Source organism: Amblyomma americanum, chromosome 7 (assembly GCF_052857255.1).
Source record: "Amblyomma americanum isolate KBUSLIRL-KWMA chromosome 7, ASM5285725v1, whole genome shotgun sequence".
Taxonomy (NCBI): domain Eukaryota; kingdom Metazoa; phylum Arthropoda; class Arachnida; order Ixodida; family Ixodidae; genus Amblyomma; species Amblyomma americanum.
Window position 1 is genome coordinate 68,049,205 of NC_135503.1, and position 21,007 is coordinate 68,070,211.

The following is a 21,007-nucleotide window of genomic DNA, read 5'->3' on the forward strand; positions in this document are numbered from 1 at the left end:
AAAATGTAGTTTTTCTTTGAAAACTACACTTTTCGATTGTAAAGGAGATCTTCCCTGAAAAAAAAAAAACACGGCATGCTAGCGACAGCTAGGGAACCATCAGGCTCATTAGAACCGTCCATTCCAAGCCGTACCCCGAAACATTATTTTTGCGCGCGCCGCTTTTTATATTCTTATCATTGAAGCAATGCGTGCATACTCAGAACACCTGTAGAAAGGGAGATAGGTGAAGTAAAAATAAGCGAAAAATATATCCTCCCGAGATTTTACACTGTTATTAACGTCAGAGACAACTACGCAGCTGCGCCTATAGCGATGACCTCGCTCCAACGACATATTTCTAGCCATGACTCGCACACATGCTGCGACACTAGTGAGACAACATAGAGCTTCGACCTTTTTCCAGACTGTGTGCACGGGCTTACAGGTCGGAACTGTTAGCGAGTGCCTCTGTAGCGGAGCCTTAGGACGAAAGAGATCGATCCCAAAATTAACTAGGTGACTCCGACACTCACTCGTTGATTGTGTTTCTTTGCGAGACCATGTGTTTGTAGCAGCCAACGACACCGGCGGTCCACAGGCGCCTGTAGTCAAGTAAGTAGAATTCTCAGCGGCGCGGAAAGAAGTGTGTTCTGGAAATAGCTCAGTGTGCGACTTGTGTTGCAGGTAAAAACCTTGTGTCGGCATCACCCACAGGAGCCTAGATGGAGCCCCTCCCGGAACAGGCAGTGCAAGATTACCTGGAGTATCTGGGAGTGATCCGTCCCGTCGAGCCGAATCTGGACCACCTGAACACTCTGATCAGAGCCCATTTAGAACGGGTTCCTTTTGAAAATGTGGACAGCTTGCTGGGACGAGACGTCTTCCTTGACACCAAAGCCGTGCTGACCAAGGTGCTCAAAGGTCGCGGAGGCTACTGCTACGAGCTCAACTGCCTGTTCGGTCGACTGCTGGAGGCACTCGGCTATCGTGTGCTGCCATGCCCGGCCCGTTTCCGTATCGCGACGTCGGATGATTCGCCCGCGAAGACCCGGCTCTCCCATGTCGCGCTTCTGGTGCAGCTGCCCGACGGAGGTGACCGCCTCGTGGACATCGGCGTGGCCTTCATAGGCATGGAGCGAGCACTTCCTTTGAAAGGGGGCAACACGAAGCCATTTCTTATTCGCGAGGTTGGCAACTCTGGGGCCCTAGACGTCTGTGTCCCCACCAAGAGCGGCGGCTGGAAGGTGTCCTTCACCGTTGAGCCGTACGACTTCGACTGGGAGGATTTCGTTCCTCTCAACTGGCTTTCGTCCACTCTCCCGGAGAGCCATGTGAGGCATGAACTCTTTGTTGGAAGACGCTGTGTGGACGACGGGTGTTGGCTGCAGCTTGTAAATGATCAATTTATCCGCTGGTCCCCGAACCATGGTATCGTGGAAAAGCGAGTCTTGAAGAATGAAGATGAGATTGTGAAGCTTCTACGAACGGTTTTCAGACTAGGCCTTAGCCCAGAAGACGACATTGGGCCCTTGCATGTACGGCTGCGCGAGGTTATGGGCTCCTGGAGACAGGATGGAAAGGCCCGGGGAAAGAAAAGACTTTGGCCGGACTGTTGAACGCGCAGTTGATGTTGAAAAGCAACAATGAAAACCCTTGATGGGCCCGTGGAGAACTAGTTTCGTTTACAAACGCTTAAATAGGCGTTAAAGCATTCTTTGGACTTTCTAGATATGTTGCTTGAGTAGATTCTGCACTTATCTTTCTCGGCTGAAGCTCTCCAGTGTATGCTTGCAAGTTTGATGATTATGGGTTCCCTGGCAGTAAATTTTTTTCTGTTACTATGATGTCTTACATAGTGCCCTTATCGTTATTGTTGTTGTTCATTGTTTCTCTGTCATTTATTGTATATTTGGGTTCTGTTTACTGTGATTACTGTAAGATGGATTGTTACCAACTAGCCTAACTCTCTACTGAACGGTGATTAGGACATATTTTGGTTTACAGCATATTTTTAACGTGATGTGATTTGGTCACTTCATTGCTGATAGCATATTTTATCTTTCATGATAATATTACTGGCGTCTGGATTGTATTATCTGTATTCTGAATTGTTTGCGTTGAATGCAGCTGTGCTTTGTTGAAATCAATTTCACCAGTTCCAGTGTATTTTCTTGCCTTATGCGAAAAGGAGTAGCCAGGGCAGCTATCAGGCCCCAACATCTCCTTTTATGACCATGTCAATAAAAAGAACAATTTAATAAATTTGTTAAACACAAGGGGAGGAGTATACTCACCGCTTACAGAGAGCATTTCGCACCGTGCACAACAGGTGGAGCCACTAGGACGGCCGTCATTTCTTGCTTTTAGAGCTGGCGTTTACAACATTGGTGCTCATTGCGAGAATGCGAGCCGCTGCTTCATATATTGCGGGCCATTGTTAAGAAGTTTTGAAGCGAAAAGCTTCACTACTCCAGTCAACACCGCGCTTCGCGCGAGCCGGCGTATGTCAGAACACTAGTGACGTCACGCACGGCGCAGGTGGCCGCCGCCGACTCCGTCGCCTTTTCTCTCTCGCACCCACCGCGGTGGCTCAGTGGTTAGAGCACTCGGCTACTGATCCGGAGTTCCCGGGTTCGAACCCGACCGCGGTGGCTGCGCTTTTATGGAGGAAAAACGCTAAGGCCCGTGTGCTGTGCGATGTCAGTGCACGTTAAAGAACCCCAGGTGGTCGAAATTATACCGGAGCCCTCCACTACAGCACCTCCTTCTTCGTTTCTTCTTTCACTCCCTCCCTTATCCGTTCCCTTACGGCGCGGTTCAGGTGTCCAACGATACATGAGACATAGTGCGCCATTTCCTTTCCCCAAAAACCAATTATTTATCTCGCTTCCCAGTCACACCGAGCCACAGGTGTTCCGCCACTGCGCAGCGTCGCGCCTTTCCTCAAAATGCAACTTTCAGTTTTCAGTTTTCTCTTTCTTCTTTCCCTCCTTCCTTTATCCCTTCGTTTACGGCACGGTTCGGGTGTCCACCGAGATATGTGAGACGGTTGCTGTGCCATTTCCTTTCCTAAAAAACCAAACAATACAATTGAGCCGACTACTGATCCTGAGTTCCCGGGTTTGAACCCGACCGCGGCGGCTGCGTTTTTATGGAGGAAAAACGCTAAGGCGCCCGTGTGCTGTGCGATGTCAGTGCACGTTAAAGATCCCCAGGTGGTCGAAATTATTCCGGAGCCCTCCACTACGGCACCTACTCTTCCTTTCTTCTTTCACTCCCTCCCTTATCCCTTCCCTTACGGCGTGGTTCAGGTGTCCAAAGATATATGAGACAGATTCCGCGCCATTTCCTTTCCCCCAAAACCAATTATTATTATTATTATTCCTGCCACCCTGGGAGGTCGCATGCAGTTAATGGTTGATCGCGAGAGATTGATCACCAAATGAACGCTGCGGCCTAGGTATTGCAGCAGTGCCGCATGTCCGCCACAACGCTGTCAGCGCTAATTCATTCATCCCACATCTCTCTCTCACCACGAATCAAAGCACGAATGAGGCGTCAACATATCCAGGGAGCCAGTTATGCGCCCTTCCTTTGCTCAAAGCCATCGTCGTCTAGAACATTGTCAACGCCAACGCCAACGCCAATGAACACAGTGAACGCCGACAGCTTTCGCTTTGTATATCCTGGATTAGCTGAGCTAATTCACATTAATTTTTTCAACACCCCTTCTTTGGTCAGAATTTCAAGCGTATTTTTGAAGCAATGTACAGCAAAGTTGAGTTGTGCCAATGTGCCTGCGGTCGAGTTGGACCAAAATTTATGGTGCTGTTTACATATGGGACATTGGCCTAGACCGATCCTTTTCTGAGAGCTGATTTGCAAATTCATGCTGGTTTGTGCGAAGACAGAACCGATATCAGGTACTGGATCAAGAAAAAATGGCAATGCAACAAACATCACGAGCGAGCCACGGAGCAGCGCAGAACGACGACAGGCAAGAAAGGAGAGGACACAAAACAAAGCGTTAGCATAGTGTACTGTAACAAAGTAACATACTGTGCCATCGATGTATTGCCGCAGTCTATTAAAAATAATCTTTTTGTGCCTGTTGTGTGACCACCTTCGTAATAAAACCATCGTGCAAAGGAGGCTGGTTAGTGTGTGCATGCTCGTAGCCTTACTCACTTTCAACAAAACATACTGGTCCTGATAATCGAGGTTTTTAGAACTCCGTATATACGTGAGAAAGAGGCGAAATTTCTCATGATAGGTTTCTCGTGATGGATGGATGGATGGATGGATGGATGGATGGATGGATGGATGGATGGATGGATGGATGGATGGATGGATGGATGGATGGATGGATGGATGGATGGATGGATGGATGGATGGATGGATGGATGGATGGACGGACGGACGGACGGACGGACGGACGGACGGACATTATGGATGGATGGATGTTAAGAGTGTCCCCTTTGAAACGGGGTGCTGGCAGGTTGCACCATGATTCGTATTTTTTCTTCATATTTTTAAACCAATCTGTGAAACTTAGATGTCTATACATTTGTTATTTTTCTTGAGCAGGGTGTGCTGCTGGGCAAGTTGGCTTGACATTCTGAACATTGTGTCTCGTCCTCTCTTCGTTCGTCGCCTGCAAGCGCTACAATGTTCTGAATTATTTTTCTTTACATATAAATTCTAGTGATTTTTACGTTTGACAAATTTTTCAGTCACCACCATGATTTTCAGGCACCGATCTTCGAACCGCATTTTGCTAACGTCTATCTTGCCCCGCCGCGGTGGCTCAGTGGTTAGGGCGCTCGACTACTGATCCGGAGTTCCCGGGTTCGAACCCGACCGCGGCGGCTGCGTTTTTAAGGAGGAAAAACGCTAAGGCGCCCGTGTGCTGTGCGATGTCAGTGCACGTTAAAGATCCCCAGGTGGTCGAAATTATTCCGGAGCCCTCCACTACGGCACCTATTCTTCCTTTCTTCTTTCACTCCCTCCTATATCCCTTCCCTTACGGCGCGGTTCAGGTGTCCAAAGATATATGAGACAGATACTGCGCCATTTCCTTCCCCCCCAGAAAAAAACAAACAAACCAATTAACGTCTATCGCAGATTCATTCGCATCAGCTTTGCTATCTATAAACCTTATGGGTTCAGGGAGAGTGGCTGTGCTATATCGACATCTAAATGGATACTGCCAAATTCGGTTCCCCACAGAGCCCTCTTTCGGGAGCCCGTGGGGGTCATCGCAAAAGCGGCCGACCGTCGGCGGCCAGTCGTCATGCTGCACTACACCAGCGTGCCGGCAGCCGTAGAAACCATTCAGGGGACATATGCGCGAATACTTGGTGGGCGCTGCGTGCAGTGCGCCGCAAGCGGTTCAATCGCACTTTATGTTACGTTTCTTTATATGCGCTATTCCACGAACTTCACATCTAGCAGCCTGCTAAAGTCCTCTACGTCATACTTTCCTAAACTTTAGTTAACGTTTCAGAGCACCATTTTCGGGTAGACTAGATAAGCTGTGCGAAAAAATGCCCCACAAATCATCGCTCGCTCGGCACGTTCGGATGATTGCAATTGTACAGCGTCTATGACTCCATGAGGTAACCACACTGTGTCAGTGTAGGTAACAGTACAATTTCGACAGAGGGTTGTAGACGTGAAAAATGTGTAATCACATCTACCATCCCTGAAAAAAAAAAAGCTAGCATTTCATTAGAAACCACTATAAACGGTACCACCGGAAAAGAGCAGTTTCTCCTTTTCCCTAATTGTGAAGAAAAAAGACACTAAAAGGAGCGGAAAAACAGCTTACTACGAAACACTGCTCGGGAAGGACGGATTGAAACAGACATCTTACTGACACCACTCGTTCATGTGCCACCGCACCTTTCTCGGCGCGTTGTATGTAATTACCCACAGCCTTAACATCATAGTAAACACTCTTTAAGAGAACTGCTGTGCTTTATTCAGTATTTATTTTATATTGAACTGAGGAGAACGTTTCGAGCTATGGAACGGAAATTGATGGGTTTGACGTTAAGAGACGGGAAAAGAGCGGAGTCTGTCAGGGAACAAACGTGATTTAATTGTATCCTAGTTTAAATCAACAAGAAATAGGAATGGGCAAGGCACGTAATGCGAAAGGGACATATCCGATGGTCCCTTCAGGTGACGGAGTGGATTCCAAGAGAAGGCAAGCGTAGCAGGCGGTTGCAGGTAGTCAGCTGGGCGGTGGGTGGTTTTAGAAAGTTTGCGTTGATAACCTGGCCTCTGCTGGCACAGGACAGGGTTAATTGATAAGATATAGGAGATGCTTTTATCCTTATGTGAATTTGTTTAGTCTGCTGCTGATGATGAAAATAGTGAACGCTGAGCTAGTTGGGATTTCGTGGTTAACTTGAAACCAGCCCAGCAGACGAATTCAAAAAGAAGAGATAAAGAACAGATGGTTGCTAGGACTATCCAGCCAGTGTTTGTTCTTTGTTACTACTTTGGGACGTTGTCCTTCACGTTGATATTTAGATAAGCAGCAAAAGCATAATTTAAGAACGCGGGTTAAAAGGCTTAAACATAATGAACAGTAAAGGAGTGACGCGTGAGGATCAAGTGTTCGTCAATTTCTTGAAAGATGACGCGGATGTATAAAGCTGGAAAAGCTTGCATACCTGCGCATTGTGTGTACGTGATGCGTCAAGTTAGTTCCGGTCATCAGTGCAGGTTTCTTTGATATTCTCTAGCTCATTCCCTGGAGTCAAAATGAGTGCATGCACGCAGAAGGGTGGGCGTGCTATTTGCCTAAACAAGATAAAGAGATGTGTCACTGCGAGTAAGGTGGGCAAAAAGTCTGCAAAATACCTGGGCCCGCATTCACAAGAGTATCCTTAAGAACAATGCGCGAGTGCTCGCGTGCTAGCCCGAGAAAATAAAAGACAGAATAGGCCTTCAGAAATAAACAATAAGAACAGGAAACAAAAGAGGACCGTAAGAAAGAAAAAAAGAGAGGAAATTAGGCAGAAAAAAGCCCAAACAAAACGCTACATAAAAACAGGCCTGCACGTACGCTTTAGAAAAAGCATGGCGGTGTGACCTTTCCGGCCGCAGAACCCCGTGTAAACTTCTGTCCAAATGAATGAATGAATGAATTAACTTCCATCATCATCTACCTCACGGTCGGGGCGCTGCAATTAGGAGGGGGTGCCTCCCAGCCGGGCTCTCAGCACCGGAGACCGCGGAGAGAGTCTTGTAGTAAGCTGTCTCCGCCTGACGGATGATGAGTCTTTGCTGATCCGGGTCGTGGCTCCGGATCAGCTCTTCCCAGGTGGCAAGGTATGGGATGCTTTGTGATTTAGCCCCAGGAGAATCCTGACACTCCCAATCTAAGAGATTTTGCGAACTCATTCTGTGGCAGCTACTGCAGAGCTCAGGCTCCCCAGTGTCTTCATCGTGTAGTATATAGTACGGAAAGAATCTGTTGACCTGAAGCCTCTCCCAGGCCCTGCACTCCTTTGGAGTGAGTGACCTGTCCGGAAGTGAGAGTGTTCTCCTATCCAGTCTAGGTGTTTCGGCTATATCTTTATACGTTATGAGAGGGTCTTTATTCCCACTCAGGGGCACTTCCAGAGCACCTCGGATGTGTAATTCTCGAGCGAGGCTGTGAGCAGCCTCATTCCGCGGAAAGCCCTCATGAGCAGGTGCCTATATGAAGGAGACCCCTCTGCTTGAGGGGCATCTTCTTGGTAACTTGGCGGCTTGACTGGAGACCACCCCTTACAAATATTGTGAACAGCTAACTTACTATCAGAAGGCTATGTTACTCGCAGAAGGCTATGTTACCCGGCGGGTCCCGGGCACGATTGTTCATTATTGTTCGAGCTCTATGTCTTCTACTTTCTTTATCATGCTCCGGGTGCATGATTTTAGGTATACTGGAAATTCTGAGATGCTTCCGTGTGTCTAAGTGGTTTAGCTCTGAAGTATGCGAGGGTTTCCTCTCGCTCTCCCCTAGGTCACTGAGGATCTGCCTGCCTGCTATTGAGTAGCTAAACCTCTAAATTTTCGCTGCTTTTACTGCCCTGATGATCTCCGCACAGTTATTGTGGAGAGCAGAGATGAAGCTGAAGGCTTCGTAAGTTTGAATCTGGCGCCAGGTTTTGCGCGCGGTTGGTACAGTAGTGCCTCTGCCGGCCAAAGGCTCAACTACATCTCTGGGCAAACGGCAGGCAAGAGTGAACAAGGCGGCGCATTCGAGGTGCACGCCGGATCGTCCCTCATCCGGCTCTGTCGTCAGTGTCGCCTCTCTTGGAACTTTGACCGTAGGCAATTGTGCAGCTGTGTCAACAACTCCGTCAAAGCCGCGCTCTAGATTACCTGTCGACGGAACGAATAAAGGAAGCTGTCGAGGTCGCTCACGAGCCTACTTGCACAGACGTCGCCAAGCGCAGCAGGTGAGTGCGTTTGGATTGCACGGAGGCGGAAGCTGGCGTCGGATAGCGATGCGGGAAGCCGCTCGCGCCTTTGCATTAGGTTTTGAGTTTCACTTTCTTCGGTACGTGCGCTTAATACTGAGAGCGTTAAATGCTCTCCTTAGGCATTTCTTTTTTATTTGCCCATTGATCATCAGCGGAGCATGCTTGGTCGCATAGCTAAGGGTTTCGTTAATTCGAAAAAAGTTTCGCTTGCTATCACTGCGTAATCTCTGAATTCACTGCAAGCGTAGCGCGGTCGGCTTGAAATCTCAAACGCGCTGCGTGATACTTCTGAGGCGTCCTTATGTCGTACAGTTCAGTGCCGAGACCAAGGCGAGTTAGCCGTCCGTGCGTATTGGCAGTGCTGTCTAACTTCGTCTACTCGTGCACGCTTCTGAAGATAACGATAGAACACTCGGAAGGTAAAAGTTCTCGGAGGTGGCCCATTTGCGCTATTTGTTGTTGGCTGTCGTGTGCAGTAAGTTGCGCGTGAACTGACCGTAATTTTAAACCTGCAAAATTAGGAAAGAATGCCAAAAATGTTAACCGTCATGGCAGGATGAGGTGCCATTTCTACTGTTCCGAAGTTTTTTTTTTTTTTTTTTGCTATGAGTACTTTAAGTATGTACGTTCAATACCAGTTAAATTCTTATTAAATTCTATTTACATTTCCTGTCATTAAATATTTTTCTCTCTTTTTTGTTATAAATTAATAATAAAAATCCTGAGACCGGCCAATAGCAGCTCTGCTGAAGCATGAAATAGGGATACTAAAAATGCTTACTGGAGACTACTTTGTTTGCAGCTTGTATTAGTGTGCAATTATTTTTGTATATTTGTGCGCGCTGCGTATGGAATGCTGCTGCATATGTTGTTTGAGCGGGGCTTATGTGCCATGTATGGGTGAAAAATAGAAAATATCTTGTCTTCCAGCGAAAACAAAACGTATTTACAGCCCAGAATGTGCACACTTAGCATGATCTTGACCAACGTTTGATCTTAGTGTTCTTGCTGAATGTGAACTTCTCGGCTTAACATTACCCATTGTAATGTAGTTCAAGTAGTAGTGTCCCTTAGCGAAAATTAATACGCTTGGAATATACGGCAGAATATTTATTTTGCATTTTAAACATATTTTGTATCGATGACTACGCTAAAAATATGCAGAGAATATGTTCCTGAAATTTCATGCTTGGTATTCGAAATATATTCCTAAAATTTTCCAAAAATACCTCACTTAAAGCATGCTTCGATCACGTTTCGTGTACATGAACAAATATGTATGCTCTTTTAGCATCTTGCCAGTGTATCAAAGGTGTACTTTCTTAAATACAAAATTAATTCGACCGAAGTATACTTGAATTCTAATGAACGGGCAGTCCTTTTAAACATATTTGCAGCACACCTTTAACTGCCGTAGAACAATCTAGTGCTCAAAATTGCGTTTGAGGAAATGGCATTTGCAAGTTGGCAATGTGTTTAAAGTCTGTTTTCGTAAATACGAAATTAATTTGCCTTCCATTCTAACAAATGGGCAGCGCTCGTAAACATATTTTCAGCTCTGTTAAAGCTGCTCTATTAAAGAACAATCTAGTGCTGGAAATTGCGTTTCGGGAAATCGCATTTGCATGTGTGCAATGCATTTAGAGTGACCTTTTACAAATACAAAATTAATTCATCCACAGTATACTTCAATTATAACACGTGGACAGTTCGCGTGAACATATTTGCAGCACACTTCAAGCTGGCGTGGAACAATCTAGTGCTCGAAATCACGTTTTAGGGAATAGTGAACACTTCCCCCTTTTTATCGTCCTCCTGTTTATGGCAACTTCTAGCAGGGAGCAATTACTACTCATTTACATAACGTGTGGAAAACATGATAGCATTACACCGGCAAGGGCGCCTTGGGCACCTCCGTGCCGGAATATTCCAGCGAAAAGGACCCCGACTGGCAAGGCCGATCGGCTCGCATAGAATTCCATGTATTTGTTGGTTGACAGTTCGACTCCATACCAATGCCTGACGCAAGTTACCGTTAGCAGTTCGGTTCTAGATCGTCCCCATATTCGAACGCGACCAGTCCGGAACTTGTCTAACAATCTGGGATCCCACAGTGTTTGCGTAAAAAACGCCTCACCGGGCAAAATAATGTGTCGTCTCTCGGGGGCTATATACAGGTATAAGGCAAGCCAAGTATCGCGCTCGTCGGAGCGCTTCCTGTTTGCTGACGTCACTTTCTGTCGACATTTGCTGTGTGGCGACACCTTTCCGTTAAAGTTCCGTCACGTGACCTTGCAATAGACCTCTTGATTGACAACTCCGTGTTTTCTCAGCGATAGGCTCTTAATGCTTATCGCTTATAGCCTGGTTCTGCTGCTGACAACATTAATCTGTCTCAGCAGGTAAAGCCGACTGGTAGACTTTTTTAAAGCCAAAGTGAATATACTTTTAATGTATTAAATGCATATCTTTAGTGCATTTCTAATGTAAGGTAATGTATATTTTTAGTATATTTTTAATGTACAATAAATATACGAAGCGGAAAATTTTGTATTTTTGACATATTTGAAAGAATGTTCAAGATGTTACTCCTGTCATACTTAGAAAGCATATTTATCGCAATTTAAGCATAGGGACAAAAATACAAAATGAATATCAAATTAATACATGTTCGAAATGCATTTTTAGCACAGCCTTTTTTTTGCTAAGGGTATAGCCTGCATGATATGAGTGTACAGTTTTATCGTTTCTTTTGCGTTTCGTAAAAACTAACTCATAATTCATTGCACCTCGACTAAAGAGGTTTTAACGAAAGTAGGAGGCAAAAGGATTAGCGGGACTGTGAATAGTGAGCACAAAGGTACTATAGGAGGAGGTGCATGGCATTTCGTGACCTTAATATAATGTGCAGATAACATATTTTTTGTTTACCTCCAGGCACTGACCATGGGTAGTCGGAGCCGTCCGCCCCTGTACCAAGACGTGAATGGCATCCGGCTTCCACATGGCTTCGACCCTGCCAAGTTGCTATCCTGCTTAGAATACAAGGCGTCTGCTGGCGACATCTTCATTGACACTTTCCCAAAATGTGGTACCAATTGGACGAAGCGTATTGTTCAGCTGCTTGTTGGCGAGAACTCTGCTCAGGAGAGTGACTATGGCCTATCCACTTCCTTCTTTGAAATGGTTGGCAAAGACGTCATAGCTGCTTTGCCGGAGCCCAGGATCATTACCACCCATCTCCCTTATGAGCTGCTGCCAAAGCATCCCCAAGCAAAGTACATATATGTTGTGAGAAACCCCAAGGATTGCTGCGTTTCCTACTATCATCACACAAAAAAGACCAAACTTTATAACTTTGAGGATGGCACATTTGATGAGTATCTACGGCTCTTCATTGATGGGGCGACAAGTTTTGGAGACTACTTTGGTCATCTTGTCTCCTGGTACCCGCATGTCCAGGAACCAAATGTCCTCTTCCTGACCTATGAAGGGATGAAAAAAGATCCTGGCGCAGCTGTGCTCAAGATAGCCAAGTTTGTTGGAGTAAAGGACCCCGAGCTGCTCTCTGTTGAATCACCAAAGTTCCAGGAAGTTGTCCAAAACAGTAGTGTTGATTGCATGAAGGAGTACCTGAACACTAATTACAAGAAAGCACTTGGAGATCAGGATCCAGAAAACTGGACAGCTAAAAAAGATTATCCACTGAGTAGACCACCACCACCACCTGAAGTTATGGTGCGCAAAGGCATCATTGGAGACTGGAAGAATCACTTCAATGAGGAGCAGTCGCGAGCCATTGAAGGAGCTTTTGTGCAGAAGTGTGGTCATGTTGTTGAACATTCAAAGCTGTGGGATCCTGAGGATTGGATTCAAGTGGCCTGATGATCTAGCAAAATTGGAGATGCTTGTTTGCAGCGGGGGTGCCCTATTCACCCAGCAATGGCAGGACCAAGGCAGTACGTGTAATGCTGCACTGAAAATGCTTATAGAAAGAGAACAATGTAACAGGGTGGTTTCAAGCTGCATTTGTTGTGGAACGTGCGAACCGCTGACACTATATTACAATAAGATGAAGTCAAAGTGTGGTTATGGCTGCTGCTTGAGCTATACAATTAGCAGAGAGATGGGGGTATATTGTAGTGTTGTTACTTCTTTTTTACTGATGCATGTACTTACTCTTTTGTCACTATATTTGTGACTATATTTGTCAGGCAGCGGTAGATAGCTGCATGGAAAGCTGCCCATCATTATTTTGTTCGTATGACATCAGCTGGTGGGCAGTGGGGCTTTTGATATGGGCCACTACGGTCACAGTGCCTACTTTTAACAGACTGCTTTCTATAGTGCATTGAACTATGTCACAGATTTCAATTCACTGCAAGGTTTTTCACAATTACATATAATATACTTATGATGTGCGTGTATAATATGTTAGCCCACATTTTACAGCGATATAATACTCATAAGCTTTTAGATATACTGTTGAAAATATTAAGTTTACAATAATTTTGTGCAATCACTCATGCATTTGTTTGATAGTTTTGTTATAGTTTTTGAATTACTGGTTTTGTTTTCTCACTCATGCATTTGTAAATGAATGACCCTTAGTCATGCTTGTGGCCTCCACATTCTGTGTGTTATGTCCTGAGGAATAACTATTTTGTCCAGGTCAGAAGCTGTGTTCCTAAAGCATGACAAACCCTATGGTTTCACTGCCAAAAGTTGGAATCCCGTTAATCACAACATATGCAACTTATGCAACGGGCACCAATGTATCGTGTGATCGACTGTGTTGTGTTGTACGAATTTCTTATACACGTTTGCAATATTGCAAGAAATTTTTTATAATTCAACAATTAAGCCATCATGCAGCCAGGAAAGTTGAAAATCAGAAGCGTTTTCTGACAGTGTTTTTTCCTACGAATGGTGACAGGCCTGTAACCCTCGTGATATGACACTGTTTTCACAACGTTTAGGCAAAAAGAGGCAACATTTTTTCTACACTGGTTAGGCCTCCTAGATCCTTGGTATTGTATTAACTGTTTACAATTTTTTCTTTAATAAACGCTTTTTCTTTCGAAAGCTGTGTCAAAGTGTCAATGATTACTAGTGCTTACTTGTTTGCATTAAATAAAGATTTCATTCAGCATGAATAATATGTTATTGGGGGAGAGATGAGTGTGCCGTTGGCACTGGTCTTAACCAGATGCCATTAACTGATGCCATTAGAGGGATTTATCATAGCGTGATCCGCTACTGTGATCCGCTTCCGTGGGGACCCAGCTGCACCTGCTCAGTGGCAGGAATGTGCACCTCATGGCAATCTGCGCATGCGCAGCTGGTGCCTAGAGGAACCGGTTCGTTGTAGTAGATCACCCTGCGCTAAAAATATACTGTCCGCCACGACTCGTTGTGTCGCCCGTTTCCTCATTGTTTTCTGCATTTTCCTGCTTTATCTAGCTGTCGCATTCAGTTAATTGTACTGGTATTGTCTGACTTAACTGCACCTTGTACTGCGCTTCTTTATTCGCGTCCCCGCTGTTCACAAGGTGCGTAGTGTGTGTCTGGGCGCTTGCTGCTGCAGGAATAGAGCATGATTCACGGAGTTTTAAGTGTAGATTACTATTGTGCCAAATTTAATGCAGTTTGATGCAATCAAATCTCAACACATGCCGCGCATGGTCACTTGTATTCGGGGAAGCAGCGCCAATAATAATTGAGGAGGTTAATTTTCAGAAGAAATGGGTGATTACACTGGATATTGGAATGGCCGTGACAATCCAACGTGTAAAATAGAACGTGACGTTTCCTCAGCAAAAGAAAAAAATGCAGTGAAGTTTTAAGCAAATCTCTTTTGGGAGCTTCAAGTGTTCTCCTTCACATCGTGTGGCATGGCGGAGATGTTTTAACGGGGTGCGCCTACTACGCATGCGCACCTGGCATCCGACTGGTCCGGTCCACATTTAAGCTAATAGGTCCCCGCTATGCTAGAACAGTTATACCATTATTGAATATTTCAAGATACCTTCCGACGTACGCCCGCCGTTGGACGTTTATGAAAGGTGACTATATCGAAGAAATATAAATTGTTTGCATCCAAGGCACATTGCTTGAGATTCAATGATGCACTGCATAATGAGCACAGTCACAATAAGGCTGCATGCGTACATCTATTCCAGGATGCAGGAAAGGACGGTAATCAAATAAAGAGTTTTTGACTGCGGCTGAACATATGTAGACTGCAAATAAAATTCTCGAGCAGGTGCGAATCTATCGGTAACTCCGGGAGGTATCTGGTCGTCGGAGGAGGGGGTGCCGATCTAGCTGCGCATTGCATAACTGAACTTTTACAGCGACATCTGTTAAGGCCCGTTTCTTGGGTTTAGCGTCGGCGTTGTCGTAGTAGCAGCCGTCGTAACCAAAGCATGGTAACAAGGGTAACCACCGTGTAAGGAGGAGGGTTACGCTAGTGTCGCTCATTACTACGCATAGTGGTCCGAACCCAGTGACGTCACGAGCAACCGCGCAGTTTCTCTCTCTCGTAACTCCTCCCACTGCTACGAGGAGCTCGCGAAACATGTGCACAGACTTCGTCTTTGAAAATCGGCACTGGCCCAACACCTCAAACACGGCGCCTGCCAGTTCTCTGATCACAAGGCTTCGTAACTATCAAGGACTGGGAGAAGTGCTACGCTGAAGAGCGATTGTGTGAAAAATAAAAATAGTGGTCTATAAATACATGTATGCATGTCGCTCTCTAATTCTTTGATCAGTATGTCGCTAAACGAAAATGCATCGTTAATATGGACACTCCTGTTCCCGAGCAAAACGGTCAATAAAGCAAATCAACTGCAATAGCGAATCGAGAAGAAAAACAAAACTAAGAAAAAAAAAAGCTGCGATGAAGGTCTGCTTCTGCGCATAGTGTTGGCCGGTGAAGTTGAAGCTAGACGTAATTACGGGAGTTACGAGCCCATGGCTACCTGAGAAGGAATCTGAAATCTGCATCCCCTAACATAAAACAACTCGCGTATGAAACATTTGTGCGGCCAAAATTAGAGTATGCATCATCCATCTGGCACCCATGGCAATCGTATCTCACCATCGAATTGGAATCAATTCAAAATCGTGCAGCTCGGTTCATCACTTCATGTTACTCAAGAGAAGCCAGTGTCACCGCCCTCAAGCAGTCCCTCCGTCTCTCAACACTGGAATCACGCCGCGTCGTTTCCCGCCTATGCTTACTTCATACATTTTATCATAACACAAGATCACGGCACGCTCTATTAACCGCCCCACTACGAACGTCCTCCCGGCTTAGTCACGGTAACCCGATAGCACGCATCAGTGGCCACACGTCAGCTTACAACAACTCATTTTTCCCCAACGCAATAGCACTATGGAATTCACTGCCTAACGACATCGCTGCATGCACTGATCACAAAACATTCCGCGAGAAAATAAAAATTCACCTCACATAAATCTTGATCACTTCTGCGCTCTTTTGTAGCGAGTATTGCTTGACATATCTTTGTTAAATGATGTATCACTTGCTGGAAAACCCTGATATGACTACAACCCCTTTTATGTTTGTTTGTATGTTTGTTCTTTTTATTGTTATGCATGTTCCCATCATCGCCGTTGGAAACCAATATGCCCCCCCCTTATGTAATGCCTTCGGGCCTTTAAGGGATCAATAAATGAAATGAAATGAAATGAAATTATCCTGGTCGCTATCACGCTTGAAATAATGCGATGCAGCTGGATGCGTCTAGTGGCTTCCGATACGCTTGATGGCGTCTCATGGTTAAATGGGCGAACAACTACTACGACTGTTCACGTCCACGAACCGCTAGTGCATATCAGCAGTCAGTCGGCTGAAAGCTGCAATATGCGACTTTCTACGTCGACAGATGCAATACGGAAAATCGTGAGGTACAGTCATGGACAAAAGTTTGCGGGATGCGGACTCACGGTAAGAAATTTATTTCTGGTGCAGTTAGACATAGCAGGTGAATGAAATATATAGAAGCATCACGAGACAGGTGTGCTCCATCTGCTAGAAAAATACCATCTGAATGGCTAGCCAGGCAACGCAGAAATAATTTTTTTTCCTTGAATCCGCATCCCGCAAACTTTTGTCCATTACTGTACGTCGACTGGGCAACTTTGCACATTAAAGCGCGAAACCGCAAAATAAAAGAGCCATAACTTAGTCATCTGCACTTCTTCACTACATTCCTCTTATGTCCTGTACTCAAGATTTAGAAAATTGAACATCGCGTTGGGGTAGCAGTGATATTGTTCTCATCGCCGTACATACTAACGGGACAAAAATACACGGCCTCCAATGGGCCCGGTGCATTTTCCGCTTGTCCATTGACCAGACAGCGGATGTCTATTTTAAAGAGGTTTAAATACGTGAAAAAGTCCCCCCCCCCCCCCCCCCACATTGTTCATAATTTGAGTCATCCATATTAACGGGTCTTGTATTAACGAGCCACGACTGTACATCGACAGCTCTCGCGGAATTTCGGTTACTGTGACTTAGCTGTCACGGAATGATGGTAACTGTCCTGTAAGCTTTTTTTTTTCGGCGAAAACAGTTGATCAAATGTGCTCTGCAATAGAGAATGCTTTTAACTGTAGACAGTGATTTCGAGGCTGCTACCGCCTTACGCATGATGTCATGATTACACGCTGTGACATTCAACTGATTTGAGAATGGACGTCCGCTTGACTTACACTCAGATCCGGAAAGACTGGGTTGGAAACGGAACGCTGCTTTGTGAAACTCGAAACGTCACCTTCTGGTTGTTGAAAACCTCACGTAATTTTTTTTTTGTAGACGTTCATTTGAAATAGGCAGCGGATGTCACCGGCCGGGGATTATTCGGATTAGCACTGCCGTCTTCCCGTGAAAATGCGATAGATTAGAAAAATTACAGCCACTGAATAAAGCTTGAACGTTGTCGCTTGTTTCCTGTCCATCGTTTTGAGGGAGAGTAAAACCGGAGTGAGAATTGTTTGATATGCGACCAATCTGGTCACGCAGTTTTTCCAGTGATGACCAAGTGCTTTCGGAAGCAAGAAGCGCTTTTACAAAAAAAAAAAAAATTTGCGGCCTATCCGTGCTAGGCCTAGACTACGCTACTGGAGGAATGCATGCATGCTGCGACCGCTGGATACCTCGGTAAAGCTGCTCCGTAAGGCCTGCGCATCGCAAAAGACAAATTGTCCGCCAGTGGATGCCGACATCTGGACGTTGAGTAAGTATGCGGTATAAACAGTCAAGGGTGACTGTCCAGCCGCTTAGGAAAAACAGGATCGAAGTTATGAAGGAGCGCGGCGTGACAATTTCGAAAGAAATTTAAAATGTTCGGGAAGGATCACGCGTTGTGAAAGCTCATGGTGGGTCTTATTGGAACGGACCGATCCATGACAGTCATGTGTAGCTGGGAGGGAATGTGGTTAGGTAAGGAAAAGAAATTCGCTACGCTCGTGTAACTGTTCACCTTGCTGAGTGATATCACCGATTCATAATTTTGCAACAGCGCAACACGAGGACAAGAGCCAGAAGTTACACAAAGACTGCTCGCTCTTGTCCTCGCTGTGTTGTGCTGTTGCAAAATCAAAATTATGAAGCAGTACCAACATGCCCAAACTTCCGTTCTTCTGATAACACCGAAACCACGGTTTGGGGAAGTTGGGATCAAAAGAGAAACGACAAGGGAAGAGGAGGCAGTGTTGTTGCGAGGGCAACAACAGCACATGGAGAGCATCTCAGCGCGTAACTTTGGCGTCCCTTTCAATGGCAGAGGGAAGGGAACGGCTTGAAGAGGACTTTGCTTACGAAGGGTGGAAAGTCCTCAAGGCAGCACGTGACGTCACTCCCCCCCCCCCCCCCCCCCCCCAATTTTTCTTCCTCCAAGTCCAGTCCCTCTAACGAACGTACCTAAGTGCTGGTGGCCGAGTCTCAAGAGCGCTCGCTCCTAGCCGCACATGATGTTTATGGCGTGAGCACATCTGGACAATATTGTAGTGCAGCAGGTGAGCAGTGGATGTTTTGGTTACGACGCAAAATACAGCGAAGTTTTCGTCAGAGAGTGTCTGCTATATACAGCTGAGTTGTAATATTTGCCTTTTGCCAAACTTCCTCAGTTTGGATCGTTTCCTGTTTAGATTGTTTGTACCTCTTGCGCGCTTACGTGCATTTGAAGTTAATTTGTGCGCCTGCAACCCCTAGCAGAGACTACCTCGAATGCAGGCAGTGAGATAATGCAAGCGGGGCGTCAGATCTATAGGAACAGTCGGGAGCAAAAGTGGTGTATACCACGCGCTACTGCGGGGCTCGCTGCCCTTGCGACATCTTTCGGTGTTTTAACCAAACAAGAATTGGCCGCGTACAGATCAAAACGACCAGACTGACGTGCTTCTAGCTGAAAACCGCCTCCCATGTGGACGGTGGACACTGTCGAAATATGACGTGGCAATTAATTCTACCCGAAGCTCGAGTGGTACACGTCCCTTTTGCATCAGACAGTACGTTACTTCGGTTTTGGTGGCCACGGACTTAGTGCAGGCGCGAATCCTCGTGATCACAAAACTTATTTGAAGCATCCGATACCACGCATATAGCTGGGAAATTTGGCGTACGTGAGCATGGAATATGAATGGTAAGTTGGTGTATTCTGCAATATTTCGTACTTGTCACACGGCACGACAAAAGCCTCCCGTGCGGAAAGCGCAATGAACACGCTTGTCACTAAGGGCCAACACACCCTCACATGCTCGACTAGCCAAAATGAAGGCGGGCACAGGACAAATCCTTTCCGATGGCCTTCGAAAAACAAGAATAGGAAAAGATTTGGCAAAATAAGAAAGGGTCTCTTGACTGACACCTTTCTGTTTGAAGGAGGAGTCAAATGATCCTTCTTGGCGTAAGTTGAGTATGTCGTTGCGTATGACGGGGCTGTTTGAGTACATAACGAAGTTGCATGTTAAGGGCTCCGGTAGTTCGTGCCCTTGCGCTGCGATTGACGCCTCTGAATGCGAGATTAGCAGGACTTGTGAAGACCACGGTGGCGATGAAAATTTTGCAACACGAGCTTTCTGCGGTAATTCTATGAAATCGTTTCTTTCAGTCTGCCCTCTAATTTGTAGTATAAACTCGTAGCCTAGGAGTGAAAACTAAATTAGCCGCTTGTAAGTGCTGTGTAATTCTGCACTTGACGATCGAAACTTCTCGCTCACATAATGTATTATCGACTTGACAATCCAACCCACATTAAATTCAAGCTTCATCGTACTTGCTTCTTAAAATAAAAATTTCCAAAAATTTAAGCACTTGTGCAACAGGCATGCCACAGAAACAGCATTGCGGCATCTAGATTAGACCCGCCGCGGTGGCTCAGTGGTTAGAGCGCTCGGCTACTGATCCGGAGTTCCCGGGTTCGAACCCGACCGTGGCGGCTGCATTTTAATGGAGGCAAAACGCTAAGGCGCCCGTGTGCTGTGCGATGTCAGTGCACGTTAAAGATCCCCAGGTGGTCGAAATTATTCCGGAGCCCTCCACTACGGCACCTCTTTCTTCATTTCTTCTTTCACTCCCTCCTTTATCCCTTCCCTTACGGCGCGGTTCAGGTGTCCGCCGATACATGAGACAGATACTGCGCCATTTCCTTTCCCACAAACCAATTATTATTATTATTATTATTATTCATCTAGGTTAGCGTGCGGGGAGAGCTTATTGACGTTATCGTTGTCTGAGCAGCGGTAGCAGTACACAAATGGATTTCTGGGTACCTGTGGAAGGTGGGAAATGGCTCTCCCGTCCACGCGTTCTTTCATTTCTCACGAAAATGGATGTCCTTGAAGTTTTTCCACGAAAAGTTATGTTTGTCACAATGTAAACCTTGCCGAAAATTTCTTAGCAAGAAAGGGAGGCCAAAGCCGCGCGCATTTCGCCCACTGAACATTTAATTAAACAGGCTGGCGATTTTGCCTCAACCTTGACGTGCAGCGCACACAAGAATGAGAGCGGAAACGGTGCCAAGCCACACCCTACAATCAGCATATGTGAAGCGGCCTTTATAGCAACATGATCACACTTTTGTATGAAGACATAAGTTATCGAAATTTTTCGAACAGAAAAGAAAGAAAAAACAACTAAGATCTGCCGCGTAAGGAGAATGCTTGACAGGCGTATGTCTTCCAAACTCGGGCGCGACAGAATGAGGCAGTTATTCGAGGCCAGCCACTTTAATCTGGCTCTTTAAAAAGGCTTTCATTTTTTTTTTTTTTGGCGGGGAGGCACTAGAATACCTCGAAAGCGGCACGATAAGGGCTTAGTCGACGCGAGGGTCGACGGGCGTGGATACGCCACCCTACACTGTTCCATACTTAGAACCGTGCAGCGCTGTAGAACCTACACCTGACTTCTACAGGCTACCCAAGTATGAAGAAGGTACTGGGATCGAATACCTGCACAGCTGGGCGCTCGACCGTATTCTTAATGGGTCCAAGCGTCTCCCTTC

General features: G+C 45.9%; 2 protein-coding genes across 2 annotated transcripts; both read left to right on the top strand.

Annotated features, from left to right (window-relative positions):
* Positions 1–176: 176 nt before the first annotated feature.
* On the top strand, positions 177–2,795 carry LOC144097188 (arylamine N-acetyltransferase / N-hydroxyarylamine O-acetyltransferase-like). The gene is made up of 2 exons (XM_077629939.1): positions 177–594; positions 667–2,795. The coding sequence occupies exon 2, from the start codon at positions 705–707 to the stop codon at positions 1,596–1,598; it is 894 nt and encodes a 297-aa protein (XP_077486065.1). The 5' UTR covers positions 177–594; positions 667–704; the 3' UTR covers positions 1,599–2,795.
* Positions 2,796–8,236: 5,441 nt separating this feature from the next.
* LOC144099276 (sulfotransferase ssu-1-like) lies at positions 8,237–13,553 on the top strand. Its single transcript, XM_077632461.1, has 2 exons — positions 8,237–8,444; positions 11,406–13,553. The coding sequence occupies exon 2, from the start codon at positions 11,415–11,417 to the stop codon at positions 12,351–12,353; it is 939 nt and encodes a 312-aa protein (XP_077488587.1). The 5' UTR covers positions 8,237–8,444; positions 11,406–11,414; the 3' UTR covers positions 12,354–13,553.
* Positions 13,554–21,007: the final 7,454 nt, after the last annotated feature.